General features: G+C 38.3%; 1 protein-coding gene across 2 annotated transcripts in view; it reads right to left on the reverse strand.

Annotated features, from left to right (window-relative positions):
• Positions 1–1930: 1930 nt before the first annotated feature.
• The window catches only part of opn4b (opsin 4b), a 35376-nt gene continuing 19312 nt past the window's right edge, over positions 1931–17994 (reverse strand). Inside the window, exons 4-12 of one of the 2 annotated variants that reach the window (XM_056255640.1) lie at positions 12172–12375; positions 11891–12062; positions 11485–11649; positions 10047–10154; positions 7761–7947; positions 5993–6205; positions 4298–4363; positions 2601–2733; positions 1931–2455 (exon numbers count right to left, since the gene is read on the reverse strand). In XM_056255640.1, coding sequence (XP_056111615.1) covers positions 2421–2455; positions 2601–2733; positions 4298–4363; positions 5993–6205; positions 7761–7947; positions 10047–10154; positions 11485–11649; positions 11891–12062; positions 12172–12375 — 1283 coding nt within the window. In that variant the 3' untranslated portion in view covers positions 1931–2420. Of the gene's footprint in view, positions 2734–4297; positions 4364–5992; positions 6206–7760; positions 7948–10046; positions 10155–11484; positions 11650–11890; positions 12063–12171; positions 12376–17994 lie in introns of both variants that reach the window. The other variant, XM_056255639.1, reaches the window with a different exon arrangement.

The raw sequence follows: 17994 nt of genomic DNA on the forward strand, positions 1-17994 counted from the left end.
TACACTAGTGAACTGACTCGAGGCCCACAGAGAAGGAAATGAATAGTTGAAATAAAGTCGTTATTTTTGTTTGTTTTTGCACACAAAAAGTATTCTCGTCGCTTGATAAACTTAAGATTGAGCCACTGTAGTCACTTTTTAACGATGTCTTTAATAACTTTTCGAGGCCGACAAGTTCAATCCCTGAAGAAGCCTATGGACTAGTATGGAGGAGTGATCCAGCTCTCAGATTTCATCAAAAATATCTTAATTCGTGTTCCGAAGATGAACGAAGGTCTTACGTGGTTGGAACAACATGAGGGTGAGTAATTACTGACAGAATTTTCATTTTTGGGTGAACTAACCCTTTAACTACTATGTACTTACATCAAAAAATAAGTACAATGTACCTTGTACAATGTACTTATTTTTTAGGGGCATTGGTAAAAAAAAAAGTTTACAAAAATTACTGTATGAACTTTACCATGCACATATAAATATAATATGATGACAGCTTCAGAATTGGAGTCACGAAAACATAGGGATGGCCAATGAAGACGTGACAATGTTATCACAAATATAATGTATGACCTGTGGCTTTTGCTGATAAGCTCATTTATCATTTATATAGCACTTGATTATGTCACTCTGACGGCGTCCAGGCAACAAATCACATGCAAGTCAGCAGGACACACTATTGACCTAGGTGTTCACTGCTAAATGTGTATCAATGCTAAATCAAGAGTTGCTAATCAGGTGAACATTCAGGCAACATCAGTAAATATGCAGGTCAAGCACCATAGAAAATCATAAAACATCTACGAAGCATATTTACCTCAAAATGAAAAGGTAAACATATCTCTCAGGGGAGACAGAGAGACTGACAGTGAATTTGAGCTGTTTCAGAGACCAGTATATGAGAAAGTGTATATGTAACTTTGAGAACACAGCAGGCTTTAAAAGCAATGGAGCGTTCTGGCTGAGTACTTCCCCAAAACTAATCTTGTTAAAAGCGTTTCCCCTCTAATCCCTAAGGACTCCCAGAAACTGGCATATTAATCCCACTAAAGCATCTCTGAAATCCAGCAGAAAGGCAAATCTGCATCTGAAAGGTATAGTTCATTACAGCCACATGCTCTGAGACCAGTCATTTGCATTTAAAAGACCATTTTCACATTTATAGGGATTTTGATGTTATTGTAGCCTGCACAGAGAATGAAAAACATTTAAAAGCAAATATTTCTATCAAAAAAGCCTATTTTACATTAAGAAAGCATGCAGGTGATCACAACCATGGGGATTTTAACACGTGGATAGAGAAACATGGCACAACACAAAAGCATGACAAATCATTCAGTCAAGATCATTTGTTGAGCATACTTTCGTATTAACATTCAATAGACAAATATACGTATTGGCCATACAGTTCTGAAAAAAATATATAAACTATAATCAAGACAAAATGTTTATTATGATCAGCAGCAAGAAAAATCATTGGTCATTGGTTCTCAAAGTGCTTATTTCGTTATGAATGTTGGTAGGAGTACCTGATACTTTAAAGCTGAAGTTTTTAATTCAATTATTTATTTTTCAATTTTAAAATTAAGGGTGCACAATATATCTGTATTCTGTACCATTCCAGTTATCTCCCAATATTAGAGATTTAAGGTTTTAGTTATTGGGCATTTAATTGTGCATGCGCAGTTCCTAGTGAACGTTAGATGATGGCAAAGATAATCTGTTTGAAGTCTTGATAAATGTAATCTTTATCAAATCGGAAAATGAATATACATTTTTCAGACTGTACATTATAATGCTGTGATGCCTAATTTCTTGTTTCATTTAAAACTTTTTTTATTTTTTTTTATAATGTAAACAAAATAGCATAGAATGTAAGTATCGGCCAATTATCGTTTATCAGCCATTACAATGAAAATATTTGTACATTTGTACATGAAATTACACACTTCACCTTTAAAGAAACATCAAAATATCCACTTTTACACCTGTAGACAGGGCTCTACATTTCATAGTGAGACCAAAATCTCTGGCTGGGTAAAAACTAGGCGTTTGAATCTTCAAGTCACAGATCATGTGTTGTTTTTGACCTTGTGCAGGCACTAGGAACCGTTTATTCCAATGGCCTAAAGCACAACCTTCAATGGATGAAGCATCTCACTAAAGGGATGGATGTATCTGAATACATATTCAGAGCAGTGTCAATCCACAACTGAATCACTGTTGCTTTTTAGAACTGTCAAATTCTTCCCTGAGAGGAGAGGATCATCTCCACACCACTGAAAGAAGCCTGAAAGGGTGTCCTGACCCTATTTTCCTATAGACATACAGACCTTGTTCACCTTGTAGGCTGTGGTCACCCATTTTCCACCTCGAAACAGGCAAAAGTATACAACAATAACAGCACTGTCAAATTTCAGATGTCAGTTGTAACAGCATGCAGGTTCAATTTTGAGCCCTGTGTAAAGGAGACAAAATGGTGGAAGGAACAAGTCAGATCACCAAGAGTTTGTGTCCTTAAGTCTAAGTCTGTGGTAGTGTAGCCCGTATTCAGTCAATGCTAGCAGGGTCCACAGAGAAAGAGGCTTCCTCCACCGAAGCACCTGGGAGCTGTCTGGAGGAGCCACTGCTGCGCCCTACTGAGAGGAGGGCTGGACTGGACTCTGACGTTACAATGATGGAAGGGATCCGAACCAACAGTCTTTTCTCATCAACATTGTCTGAGACCATATTTGGCTAAATGTGAGACAGAGAAAAGACAGTGAGTGAGGAAATAAATAAATAAATGTTTAAATAACTTTTTTTAGTATGACAACCTGGTCAAAAATTATGTTCTCACAATTTGACATTGCGTTTTATTGACTTCAAGCATAGCTACATGCTTTGCTTACATAATCATTTTTAACAAATGTTAAATAATATTTGAATATATATATATATATATGGCCTTATGGGATAGTAAAGTGTCCATTGAACAAGCACTTCATAACCTCAGCGGAAGTAGTAAGTCATCTGTATTTTCGCCTACTGTTTTTTCCAATACTATGTATTCGGACATACTACTGTTTGCAGTACTATTTTTCGCATACTATATAGTAAGGAAGTATTCGATTTCAGACACAGCAGAAAGACCTCAGATGCGTGTGTCAGATAAGAGAGACATCAAAACTGTAGTGTTGGGTGTAATCCAGGACCAGGGTTGGGAACCACTGTTCTATTTTAATGTTTTTTAAAAAGTAATTCCTGTGACGGTAAAGATGAATTTATAGCAGCCATTACTCCAGTTTTCAGTGTCGTATGATCTAAATTTACATGTATAGAAAAAGCTGTCTATATGTAAATAATTTTCATTATATATGCCAACGTACAAAAATGAATTATGAGATCAGGCTGGGAGTGTATAAGCAGGTATAGGACTTGCTTGTTGCAGTGGGATTAATGAAAACTCCCACAGTGCACTGAAAACAAATCTTGCCAAGTTGCCATAGTCATGTTGATGCTCAGCAACATGGGTTTTTCAGCTTGATCTGCTTATGAACTTTCTGGACTATGTGTTTGCATTCACTGACAAGTTGTCTTCTTGCTATCTTTGCCATTCTTCTATTAATAATGACACACTGGTGACTTTGTGACAGTGGAGCTCGGCCTCTCTGATCCACACTACTGCATCTGAAATACTGTATCTGTGTTATGAAATCCTTTATGCTTATTTTGTTGGACACAAACATCTTCATTAATGCATTAAGATTTGCAAGATTTACACCAAGAGCACAACAAAATAGATTAATATAGCAAAATATACCACTAATGGACCTGCATGGCTGTAATATCAATTTTAGACCTATTTGGATGGGACTAGTGTTCCCTGAGGAGGTTAGATAATATCGTGTTTCACAGATGGATTTTGTTAATATGAATCCAACACACCCTCAAAAAAAGATTACAGAGCAAATTACCTATTGTTTTTCAGCATCTTCTGAGAAATCCTGACAGGAATATCTGCTTGTGGTGTATTATTATTGTCACCACATTTCTCCTATTTTTGACATTTGTTGAACAAAGTGTCATTCACTTTAATAAATTACTTCAATCACATAGAAGTCTATTTCAGTGGGTTTTGTGATGTACTATATGACCTTCTGTTAACGCTCACTATCAGAAAACAGACAATGCCATGTTAAGAACTATACAGCGATCTCAATCCCATTTGAATTAGTACATGAAGTGAGTGGGATCCTATGTTAATAATTGTAACTCAAACATCATTTAGAACTTAACCCAGTCCGAAAAGAGCACTTACAGAGGACGAGAGACAACTGGACAGGCTGACCTCAGCCATGGAGATCTCTTCTTTGTCGCCTGCCGTCTGAAAGAGGGAGAGAGGAGATACAAATGAAATTGATGATTATGAGGGTTTGCCATAGATGCATCGTTCAGCACTTCTCTTTCTCATTCTTAATGTTCAGATATTTAATCACTGATTAAGTCCGCACAGTGTTTAAATGGACTGTGACCAGTCAAAAGAAAAAGGTGGAAGGGCAGAGCAGAAGGTGCCACCCAGTGGACACACTGATGCTGTTCATCTTGATGACATGGGATGAGCTTCTGTTTATGGGGATTATCTCTCTAAAACCAGCAGATATGGGCAGGAGAATTAAAGCAGGCTTAATCTCAATGTAATGGACCCTCATTCAAGCCTGCACTTTAAAGAAATGTCATGCGCACTGATCCACACCGTACATCTTTCACATGCTCTACTGGCTCAAGACCCGTGTGCATTAACATTATATTAACAAAAGGAGCCTTTAGGAGCGGATTCAATTTGATTAGAGTTCTTTTCATTAAAAAAATGGTAAAGTGTTAGCAGATCTTTTATTAGAATCAAGTGTCTGTGACTGGAAACTAGAAACAATGTTATTACATTGTATATCCTTTTGACTGGTGATAGGCAGAAAAGCAGGATTTTTTAAAGTCCATTAACATGAGAGAGTTATTGTCTGATATTACTTTATGTTGTACAATCCCTTCAGTGAAGTAGATCAATGGTTCTCAAATGGTGTGTCGCCATCCAAAAATGGGTCACAGTTCTATTCAGACAAATAAAAATTCTAAATGCAAAATTATAACTGGCTTGTAGGTTGTCGGTTTTCCTTAAAAATTGGACTGCACTAGTTGAGCTGTACATTTCTGATTCACCATTCATTTGTTCTGCAAGTCATTCATTTAGGAATCGGACTAGACTGACTGACTGTTTGTACACTAGTTGATTCTCATTGTGTTTAATTCACTAATGGCACCTTTTTAATAAGAGTCAATCGTTTGAGAATCATGCTACACTGGTTGCACTGTATGTTTCTGATTCACTAAAAAGAAGTGTCTCAAAAGAGTAATTTCTTTTGGAAAAAGACTACAATGGTTGCACTGAAGATTTAGAAGTGACGCCACTGAATAAGCAGTGCATGAAACTGTCAGGGTACAGAGCTTTCGATGATAAGTGTTATTTATGATAAGGTTCCCTCATGATTTATCTCACTCAAGTGGAAAAGAAAATGTATCATTATTAAGCAATACCAGGAGGCTGAATTAAAAATAAAATCTTTATCTGCAGAGCAAGAACAAATGTGTGTAGATTTTAGAAAGTGATGATCTGCACCACTACATCTAAGAGAAAAGCCAGTGAAAGAAGTACAAATCTCTCTCTCTCAAACTTTATGTACAGTCAAATGAAATATCAGAAGAGCATCATTAGCACATACAACCATGCACACTTTTGAGGACTCTTTTGTAACCGAACTTCGCTGACTGAAACCAGGGCAGTATGAAGATATGAAGGATGGAATAAAATTTCCAAATGAATTTTAAATCTGATGGAGTCGTTTCCTCTCTAAAAATGAATGTGGGCTTCCTAATTTCATAAATCAAGTAGCGCTGAGTGAGCTGAGAAGCTTCTGATTAATGAGGTGAGATATGACACTCATTGAAGACTCTCACTTACACTGATGTATGCACTGGTCCGGTTCACGCTCGGCTCAGTTAGACTCTGAGCTGAGGTTCTGTCGAAGATACCAGAGTCTCTGCTCTTGACCTTCAGCCTCAGAGAGCTGGTGTGCTTGATATCTGACAAATCTTTCCGGATGTCAGATGAGACCTGACGGCTAGCAGGCCGTGAACTCACGCTGGAGAGATCTGCCTCTGTGTCCGTCCAGCCCTGTCCATACACAACAAACATTTAATGCTGAACCAATAAGGAGAGGTGCACTATTGAATAATAATAATAATAATTAATTACATTTAGATAGCTCTTTTCTTGGCGCACAAAGCGCTTTACATAGAGGGGGGAATCTCCTCAACCACCACCAATGTCCAGCATCCACCTGGATGATGCGACGGCAGCCATATTGCGCCAAAACGCCCACCACACACCAGCTTATTGGTGGGGAGGAGACAGAGTGATGAAGCCAATTAGTATATATATATAGGGATGATTAGGAGGCCATGATGGACAGAGGCCACTGGGCAAATTTGGCCAGGATGCCAGGGTTACACCCCTACTCTTTCGAAAGACATCCTGGGATTTTTTTATGACCACAGAGAGTCAGGACCTCGGTTTAACGTCTCATCCGAAGGACGGTGCTCTTTGACAGTATAGTGTCCCCGTCACTATACTGGGGCATTAGAACCCACACAGACCACAGGGTGAGCGCCCCCTGCTGGCCTCACTAACACCTCTTCCAGCAGCATCCTGGTTTTAACAGGAGGTCTCGCATCCAGGTACTAACCAGGCTCAACCCTGCTTAGCTTCAGTGGGCAACCAGTCTTGGGCTACAGGGTGACATGGCTGCTGGCTTATAGGTTAAATAAAAATCAAATAAAAATAATTGTGAGATTTCTGTGATCATTTGAATGAGGAAGGACAGAAACGTACTTTACCCAATGGCATGCATAAGAGAATGTTTGGCCAACATATTACATGAGGGATAGTTGATCCAAAATCTAAATTCTGTCATAATTAATGCACCCAATAATGTTGTTCCAAACTTGTATACATTTCTTTCTTCTGCAGAACACAAAAGAGAAGATATTTTGAAGAATTCTGGTAACCAAACAGTTTCAGTTCCCATTTACTTTCAGTAGCCTATTTCTTTTTTTTTTACAATATAAGTCAATGGAGACCGAAATGGTTTGGTTACCAACATTCTTCAAAATATGTTTTTAAAAGTCAAACAGGATTGGAACGAGGGTGAGCAATTGATTACATCATTTTCATTTTGACGTGGACTATCCTTTTAAGGCAATTCAGTTCACTTGGTGACCTCCCTATTACAATGTGTACTTGGTCAACATTATTAACTGCAGGGTTCAGAAATTAACCAAAAAAGGACCAACAAAAGTGATCAAAACGCCCCAGATATTTAAAATATCTCCACAGTGAATTCTTCTGTTATTTCATAATATTACATTTTTGGCCTATTAAATTCCAGGTTGACAAATTTATTTAATTTATTAAATTGAATTGTCACATAAATTGACCAAATGCTGTTTGTTATAAACTGTGTGATCAAAAATATGCCATCAAAAAAGGTATACCCTTGAAAATAATTTCCAGGGGTCAAATATCTCTCCCAAACCACTTTGTTATTCTTCTAGTTATTTACCTGTAGAGGTTAATGAAGTCTCGCAAATTCACAGAAAATGTATTTCTTCCACGTGCAAAATAAGGATGATTCTTGTATAGAGTCTGTTGCCTAAAGGTGTTTTCTTACCGACTCGCTGTCAGACACCGACGACAAGCGTGCCTTCCCGGCACGGTGCATGTTGCTGCTGGTCTCAGAAGACTGGCTAGTCACAGTGGAGCGTCGTGTGGACATAAAGCTACTGCTCATAAACCGGTCTCTACGAGGTACACACAGCAGCACTCCCAGACATGGTATGTACTTTGCAATGGCAGACCTGGGAGAGAGAAAGAGAGAAAGAAAGGGGTGATTTGTAAAAAAGGGCGGGAAAATGAAAAGAGGAAATGTCAAACTGCAATTCACATCAATTTTCCATAGCCTTCAATGAAATAATAGTGACATTTAAAAAAAACATCCTTTAAGGTTCATTGGGGCGAGGGGATTTTGTGTTTGTTGTGTCTTATGTCAGAACCAGACTTAATAATTCGGATCAATCCTTTACAAGGATCTCATATTGAGGCAATTGGAATGGGCAAATGATGACCTCATCATTTAGTTCCTTCATCATGAGGCATTAATCTTGTGCAGCTCACCGCAGATCTGTTATGAGCAACACATGGCCCAATGCATCCAGAGCAGATCAATCTGAAGTAAATCTGACTTTTAAAGGTCAGAATTAGTCTACCTCTGTCGTCTCAAGGTATTTGTGCTAGTACTCTGTACACAAAGCCGCTGATCAATTTGGGTCTGCCTGGCCTTGAAGTACGCAGCATGCATGTTTGTGGAACAATGTTTCATTTCACTGGACAGGTCTCTTTGTACTGGAAACTGAATCGGTGTGCTTCAGTGCCTCAATATGCTGCCAAGGTCTTTCAATTTTTGGGCACATCTATACAGTGTCAAATATTGCCAGGATTTTACAATATTTAACAGGAACTTATCTTACAATAAAATACAAAAAATAATATATATTAAATATTGGGGTCAGTAAGATAAAAAAAAAAGAAATTAATACTTTCATCCAGCAAGGATGTGTTAAATTTATCAAAAGAAATACTTATATTTCTTATAAATGCTGCTCTTTTTTAACTTTCTATTCATAAAAAAACACACAAATATTAATCACCACAACTGTTTTCAACATTGATAATAATATGAAATGTTTATTGAGCAGCAAATCAGCATATTATAATGATTTCTAAAGGATCATGTGACCCTGAAGACTGGAGTTATGATGCTGAAAATTCAGCTTTGCCAGAACAGGAATAAATTACATTTTAAAATGTAATTATTTAATTATTGTTATTTTGTAATCATATTTCCCCGTTTTACTGTTTTTGAATGCAGCCTTGGTGAGCATAATAATGCTTAAAAAAAAAAAACACCTTACCCACCCCTATAGTGTATACAGGATTTTAAAACAAAATCATGTAAGCTTGGTAATTTTCTGCCACTGTAACAGGTATAGAAATTATACGGTTAAATAGATGTATCATCAAGTAGATTTCACACAAAATTGTTAATTTATATACCTGATGTAGCTGCCTGATCGAGTGCTTTCCCCTTTAATTGTTGTGATGTCACAAATCAACATAACGGTCACAGATATTCAGTTGCCTAAAAACTTGTTTTATTTGAATTGTCCTTTGTGGACATCTTTAAACTCTTAGCGCAACAATAACTTCCTGTTCTGTTTAATCCTCTTCCCTTTTACATTGTAATCTCACGGGAGAGGTATAGGTTTCTTTTGACTTCTGATAATTTTATTTAATATTTATTGTAATTATAGCTTTTAAATCTATATTTTACTCCAATTCATGTGTATAATGTTATTTTACTTACCTGTGATTATTTTTGTCATTTTACTCCGAGTTATATTTTTGTCTTCTGCTAAATATGTGAAAATAAGAGCACGTGTTGATCAAATGGTGATCAGTGTGCATATTTATTTTATGGAGAACAAGGCAATTCACTCTCAAAGAAGCTGCTTATTTGTGTTTTATATCAGGGGATGAATAGAAAGATTCCAAGTGAACCGCCGCCTGCTGTCCTGTGTGTAACTCTACAACGCAGAACCAAAGTGTTTTATAACTGGTGTCGCTGGCCGCACAACACGCTTGGCATCGCGTGCCACTGGTTACACACCAATACAACAATTTATTGACACAAAAACACTATGCTGCTATACCACAGTTATTTTGTGCTGCTGTATACTGTGAAGTTACTGTATATAAATCACCATATAATTGTAACAAATTGTTAAAATGAATGAGAATGTGCAGCAACTGGTATCCATGAATATTCTGCAAATTCTTTATAAATGCAGCAGAATAGATAACTATGTAAAAAGGCTTACTCTCATCAGCATCATCATACCTGTACTTGGGGTGAGTGATGGCATAGATGATTGGGTTGTGTATGGCGGATGCTTTGGCAATCACAGCAGGCACAGAGTTCATGTATGGTGTGAGAATGTCAGCGTATCTGTGGAAAGAGTAAAAGGGACATAGCATTACACATTATAATGCGTTAATTTCTTCAAACCCACATGACATCGCATCACAGCTCCACACAGATATATTATATTACAAAGAGGTGGTTAATGAGTAAAACCACACAGTCCTTTTAGGAAATGTAGCATAAGGTGCATGTGATCATTAATCTGAAGTCTGATGGAAACAAAGCAGTGTATTTTTTTGGTAACACTTTATTTTGATGGTCCCTTTTGAACATTCTGTTGACTATAAGTAACTTTGCAACTACATGTCAACTCTCATTAGAGTATTAGTAGACTGTCTGCTTAATATCTGCTAACTCTTTATTGTGATGGTCCTCCAACAGACATTCTACTGACTATAAGTAACTTTGCAACTACATGTCAACTTATTCTATCCCTAACCCTACCAGTCTACTCTAGTGAGAGTTCGTAGAGATAGGTGCAACGTTACTTATAGTCAACTGAATGTGTTAAAGGGACCATCCAAATAAAGTGAAACCATTCCCCCCCCAGTCTGTGACACATTTTCTCTGAGAGGTTGATCATTAGACTAAAAGAGTCTAAGAGTCTTTTATATCATATTATATTATTATAAAGATTATGAACTTTTGATCTAATATTTATCCCCTGAGATGTTAAGCTTATATTTTAACAACATATTTGCTTGCTTATGGTTATCTAATGTAGTTGCAGGTAAAGAAATTAAATATTTTATCCTTTACTAAATGTTTACTATTTTGTTTTTTTATTATAATTTTACGTTTATGATTTAATTATTTTCTTTTTCAAATTAATGAACACCTGAAGTTCCCTCACAAAGCACTCATGAACCCCCAACTTGAGAAAACCTGATATTATAACAACAAAATGTCAAGACCAGGAACGGACTGAAACTGAGGGCTTAGATACATGAGGGCTAACAAAGGAGCTGATGAGTTAATTAACAAGACACACCTGAACAGAACACTAAAATCTAACAGAAACCATAGAAACAAACAGGAAGGGAACGGAGGAGAACTGAACCAATTAAAAGACTAGAAGATTAACAATGAGAATCAGACATGAACCGAACTGAAAAACAGATCCAAAACAAACTAGAAATGTGACAAATATTATTATATTTGTGGCACAAGTATCAAGTAGCTTTCTCTTTGGCTACACATAACTACCTTGATCATGTGTAAGCACAGTGACAACTGAAGTGTGTGTTTATCTGTCAAAATTGTTTAACAGTTTAAGTTGCTTAAGTTGACTAAAGTCAATGCTAATTAAATAACATAATCAAGAAGGATGTAAAAAAAAAGCTATGATTCTTACCCAGCAAAAGCAGTAAGAGCTACACATGAGTATGGAGACCAAGAGATGACATACAGCAGGATCACTATAAGCGCTATCTTTGCCATCTTCCATTCATTTTGCATTCGATGGATCTTCTTGATAGAGTCTCTGAATCCTCCTTCTCCATTGATTTTTCCCACAGCTCTGTTATTCCCATTATATAGACATGTAAACAAACAGATAGATTCAGTACACAAGAGACGGAACATGCATCAAATGTGTACAAACAGATTTGATCATCTTTGTCTTTTGTAAAGAACACCGTAACACAGCACTAATCTAAAATTGATCTCTTTTTGATAAATAATACAATTGCCCTTGACAAAAAAAATGCTGGTTCAGACCTGTGGTCAAACACGCTCATAGAAATGGTAAAAGTGCTTACCTGTTGGTATCACGGATAGCCCTGAAGATGAAGAAGTAGCAATAAATGATGACGAAGAGGGGGATGAAGAATACAAATGTAAAGAGCAGCATTGTGTAGGCACGTACTGAAGGACTGAAGGTCATGTAGTCCCACGAACAGGATGTTAGCAAACCTTCAGGAACATACGCACCTGTGAATATAAAACAAATTTTTTTCTTATATGCAATTTTAAAATGAAATGCCTCTCTTGTCTCCATAGACAAAATGCCCCTGGTAAGTGAGTGTTTGTAAGCACTTACTCCATCCAAAGAATGGGGGCAGGCTCCAGCCCATAGAGTACACCCAAGCAGCGAAGAGTATCAACAGGGCTCGTTTGCGTGACATAACGCCAATCGAGGCCAAAGGACGAGTGATCACGAAGTATCGATCTACCGCAATAACCATGAGCGTGATCATTGAGCAGATACCAAACAGAGCGCCGCAGAATGCATATAACTCACAGCCTGTGGAGAGAGAGAAATACCAAGAAATACTGTAAAAAAGAAACAATATTGGATTTCATAATGCACAGCATGCATTTATAAAGCAAGTCCTTCACATTGTTTCTTACATACCGTATGAGTAATAAATCATACTACAGGTCATATACGTTTAAATCAACCACCTCACTCATGCTCCTGAAAATGGCCTACTATTTTTTTCCCTTATCAACACAGAAATACCTGTTAATTCTTTCAAGCTGTACATGCTGGCAACTGTGGATGCGTAATTATAATAATATTGAAAAACCCTGTAACCCTATGAATCTATAATTGCTTGGAAATGTCACTAATGTGAACAGGTTTTTCACTGTACAGATTGGAAAAAGGTATGTTACGAACCTGTCATAGAAAAGCCCATGTTTATTGGCTATTAATTTAAATATTGCTGGGAACTCATCTTTAATTCTCACAGGTCTGGTTGCAGCAGAGAAGAAACAGGATCTATATGCAGCAGTCTTTATTAAAACCCTTTCACACGTAAGTTTAAAATATTCTAACTGACCCCCCAGCGTGAGTTTTTCAAGGCGACCGTTATTTAGAACATGTCACTTTAATGTTTCCATGGTGACGCGTCATTTCTTGTCACGTGACACAGCGCAATCACAACACAGAGCTGAATGAGTGATGATCTGCTTTTATGTCTTTTTTCCTTTTCTATTCAAAATATTCACACATGTATTAGCTATAACATGAAACACTGATATTCCGATTGTCAAATATGTGCAAGTGGATGTGTTTTGTTGTTTAAACATCTTTATAACGATCGCGTTAGTTGAGCTGTATGCGCGATGGGCGGCGCCATGTTAGTTTGTTTCACAGTTCAGAGAATCGGATCTGTTGTTTCTCACGAAATACATGAAAGTAAGTGGCCGGTGAACTAGGAGAAGAATAGGGTAAAATGTAAAGCTACTTACACAATGTGTATCTGATATGAATAAAACGTTTTTCCTTATTATAATGGAAATGATTATTGTTGCCGTTTCCATAGACATCAGTGTCTATTTTACTAATTCAAAATCACTGTTTTGCTAGTACTTATGTGTATTTAAATGTCTGAAACCTAAAATAAACATTATGTGGTTTAAAATACTCAATAGTTGTGATATATGACAGCACTGAGTGCGTCTGTCTCTGGCTCAGCGCCAGCCAACGCGCGAAAGCACGTTTGAATTTAGCAGTTGGTCACGTGATGCACTGACCGTTCTAATCACACCGGTGTGATCGTACGCTCCAGGGACCAGCCAAGACTGATCACACCGGTGTGATCGTACGTGTCAAAGGGTTAATCACAAACTCAAACTAACAGAAATACTCAAGATACTTGGAATTCTAAAACACGGAACAGACAGGATTAAACTCTACACAGGCAAACAAGAAGAACTAATGAGACTAATTAACAAGACACCTGAACTATGGACTAACACAATCAGTAACCAATGATACAAACAGGCAGGGGACGGAGGAAGACTGAACTAATTAACAGCTAGAAGATTAACTAGGAAATAAACTGAGATTGACATAGAAAACTGAACAGAAAAACAGGTCAAAAACAAACTCTAAACATGAACAAATAAACTCAAATCCTGACAATTATAGCCCTGACTGTTTCATAATTCTTGAATATTGTGTATATATAAGTGCAGTGCAGTGTAGCTAGAGATAATGTATAAACATATGATCTTCCTGAAAGGTTTATATTTTTACTATGGCTGGTTGACTGAACATTAATTCTAATTAAATTGGTTGCACTCATTATAGCACTCATTATAAAAACAAATACTTGACCACAGAATGACAATTGACCAAACATAATCAGAGAGAATTTTTAGGAAAAAATTACAATCCAATTTTAAGTATTGCGATGCAATGATTTTCTGCTTATAAAACTACAATAAGACCTTGGATAAAATGTTAACAAGGAAACAATATGAACAATAGATGATTGTAGGTGGTTGTAAGATTATCAGTTATTATAAACAATATGATGTCTAAAGTAGATAAATAAAGCATCAAATTCTGATCTAGGAAGCTTTAAGATCCGCAAAGGGGTCTAACTCATATGATGATTGTGAATGGGTGTTTCATAGTTTTCTGTGAGTGGGTCCTGATGTCACATTTCTCGACACCATCTTATAATGCTGCCCTATACAGCACTGTGAGGGTTTTTTCAATGAACATCATTCAGAAGAAGCATGGCAGAACTCTCACAGATACCTCAAGTTGAAGAGAGACCTCGAGAGAGTTTGGGTGAGCTCATTCCACTTCATCAATCATACAGCAGTTACTTCACTTCAAAGAACACACTTTAAGTGCTTAAAAGGTTTGGAATTTAAACAAGACCATCAGTGATCAAGGGATCCACGGATGACCTGACGTTTTATCAGTGCCATTATTTGAAAGCCTAGCATTACAGAATCACATAAATTCCACATATATTAATATTAAATATTGAAAATTCTAAATGAAATAATCAATTTGAGAGCTTTATATAATGAGAGATCACATTTGTAATATAATGCCTTTGTATGCAGCGGTTCAGTCATGACGCACTGCTATTCTGAAAACCCATTGACCCAAAATGGCACAATATGCAATTTCTCCCTGGGTTTTAGGACTACAAACTGAACAAATGTGAAATAAACTTTTAAACAATACGAACCACTAATACTGTCAACATAGTTTGGAGACATTGGCTATAGTGTTACAGTTTTTATCAATTGCTAACAAGTATCGGTCAATACCGAAGCCACTTTTTCAAAACTCTTCATACAGTCTGCATTTCCTGAATCTTGGCCATACAGTTAATCTCACCTCCAAAACTCACTCACACCAACAAAACACTTCATAATTATATGTCTCAAAATAAACTCGTTCCACCATAACACTGGCAAGAATTCTCATTCAGAAAACATACATTTCATTCATAACACACTGACCTAAAAAACACAAACAACAGGGAACATTACATTAATGATGAACTTTTGAATGTTTGTTTTTCACATAAATATTCATTATATGATAAGAATAAGATCTTTTCATTTTACTGACTGTATTACAGCATAAAGATTGAATGAGAAATGCAGCTATTTGTTTTTTCTATTTCTTTACATATAGTAATTTACATGCAAAAAATGAGAAGTTGAAACAACAACAACAAAATCCAGAAAATACTAAGTTTTGAAAATGTGGCTTCAGTATTAAATAATGCTTATTAGTAATTAAAAAAAAAAAAAGTAATTTACTTAAAAATAAAAAGTTAAAACAACAAAACAAAAAAATCCTGAATAATTACAATAAATACAAAACAAACAAACAAACAAACAAACATCAAAAACATGTCTAGTACAAATCTCGTATGTGCAGTTTTGGAGTGCCAGCTGTAGTCGGCCCTGCAGAATTACGGCAGAAATGCACAGAGTTTGCAATCATTCTGATTTGAATGTGCTTTTAATCAGTTTTGAAAGCAGTTAAAACTGCTAAGTGTTAGCATTCGTCATACAGTGTTCCCTTTCAAAAGGGAACTCGCACTGCGTCAAAGAAGCGCTAGGGGAAACGCCTCAGCGTGACTAATGACTGAAACACTTGTATAATCACGACAACATTGTTGGCCGGCGTCAGCCATGACGTCATGCTCTAGCGCGACCCGGAAGTATAAAAGGGGCGCCTAGAGAACATGTCATCCTCTTTTCGTCTTCAGGGTTTACTGCACTGTGAGTTAAACGAAACTATGGCTAACAAGCGCAAGTGTGCCGACCCGTGTGAGAGATTTCTCACACCTGGTGACACTCACAACCTTTGTGTACTTTGTGTGGGTGAAGAGCACGCTCGCTCTGTTCTCGAGGGGACAGAGTGCGCGGACTGTGAGCGTTTTTCAATAAGAACGCTCCGTTCTCGTCTGTCTTTTTTCTTGAGGGAAGAAAGACAGTCATCTTTGCCCCGCGGTTCAGGTCCCCCTCGTGCCGAGGCCGAGAGGAGACTCAGATCGCCAATAAGTTTGAGAGAGGAGTGAATCTCTAAACCTCGTCGGAGGGTGACGAGAACGTGCTGTTGGGCGGGGATGCGCTTTCTGAAGCATCCTCTGGTCCAACAGCCAGTGCTCTATTGGCTTCGAGCCTGGATGGGGCTGAAGCAGGTGAAGATACTGAAATGGCTGAACCTGGTCAGCCACCCTGCCCCGCGTATGCGGAGCTGGTGGAGGTGATGGAGCGTGCCACCACTAGGCTTGAGTTGCCATGGCCAGAGGGGAAGCCGCTCGTGGAAGGCTTGACGAGCGCTTTCTCTTTCGCTCTGACCACATCCCACCAGCCAAAAAAAAAAAAAAAAAAATGTAGCCCCACAGTGCCGTTAGCAGAGTAGTTGGCACTAGGTGCCTCCTCCAGTTAAAACGAACGTAGACAGGCTGTTCCACAAAAAAAACATATCTTTTATTTACTGGGTTATTCGGCCTCCGTTCCCCTCCTGGATAGGATGGGTTCCCCTTACGGTGTGGTGAGTTTGTTACAGGGCCTTTGTCGCTTTTGTTCACTGAGTTTCTGGCAAAAATTGCAGTGGTGATAAGCACAGGTAGCAGGTTCCCTCCCTGTGGGCTCAGAGGCGTGGTTAGGCTTCCTCTCACTCCAGAGAGTTATCTGCTGAGGCCTCCGCTCTCTAGAGCTCGACAGAGTGTTTATATTCTACTAGTTTAGACCACTTGGGTGTGAGTATGGCAGGCCTCCTCTTCTTAGAGTCTCTTTTGTTAAGGCCCCTGCTCCCCATAGCGCTGTGAGGCAGTATATGTCTCTAAGTTCGAGACCGTAGTAAAACCACCCCTCTTCGGATGACATTGTACTCCCCTATTTAGCATGTTTAACTAGTGTTTTTGTTAGAGTGCTCCATCTCTCAGATAGCGCCGAGTAAGCCTAGTACTTCCCTGGTTCCTTGGGTCATTATGCAGAGTACTTCACCTCTGGTTGAGTTCTAGCGGGCCCTCACAAAGCTTGGGCCTCTATACTCCCAGTAGGCAGGTGTGTTAGGGTGACAGGCTCCCAGTGTCAGCCTCGCTTATGCGGCCAGGCCGCCCCAAATGCAGACTCCAGTACTCCCCTTAAGTTTAGGGTCGTCATGCTTAGTACGTCTCCAGCAGCCATATTTCTAAAATGCACATTAGGATGTCGTAGGTCTCCTCTCATTCTCAGAGTTGTCATTATGAGGCCTCCATCCTCCAGAGTTCCGAGCAGATAGATCTGGTCTCTACATCGGGAAGAAGCCTCTCTCTTGATTCAGAGAGTTATATTTTCTTCGCTTCCTCAGCTCTGTGTTGTGCTAGCTAGACCTGGCTGATTTCTAAAGGGTATGGTAGGCCTAGGAGTCATTCTGCTGAGGCCTCCATGTTTACAGCTTGTTAGCTGCATGTGTCAGGCCTCCTCTCCTTTGAGAGTCATCCTGCTGAGGCCTCCATGTAAACAGCCCTTCAGGTAGAGCTTGAGAAGTGGTCCCTCCCTCTCTGAGGAGATGTTTTAGGACCCTCGCTCCCTGAGCTCTGGTAGCTGTCCCATCTACGTGTGTCAGGCCTCCTCTCCTTCGAGAGTCATCATCAGGCAT

Source organism: Rhinichthys klamathensis, unplaced genomic scaffold, assembly GCF_029890125.1.
Source record: "Rhinichthys klamathensis goyatoka isolate OS25496 unplaced genomic scaffold, OSU_Roscu_1.1 h1tg000121l_1, whole genome shotgun sequence".
In the NCBI taxonomy this organism is placed as follows: Eukaryota; Metazoa; Chordata; class Actinopteri; order Cypriniformes; family Leuciscidae; genus Rhinichthys; species Rhinichthys klamathensis.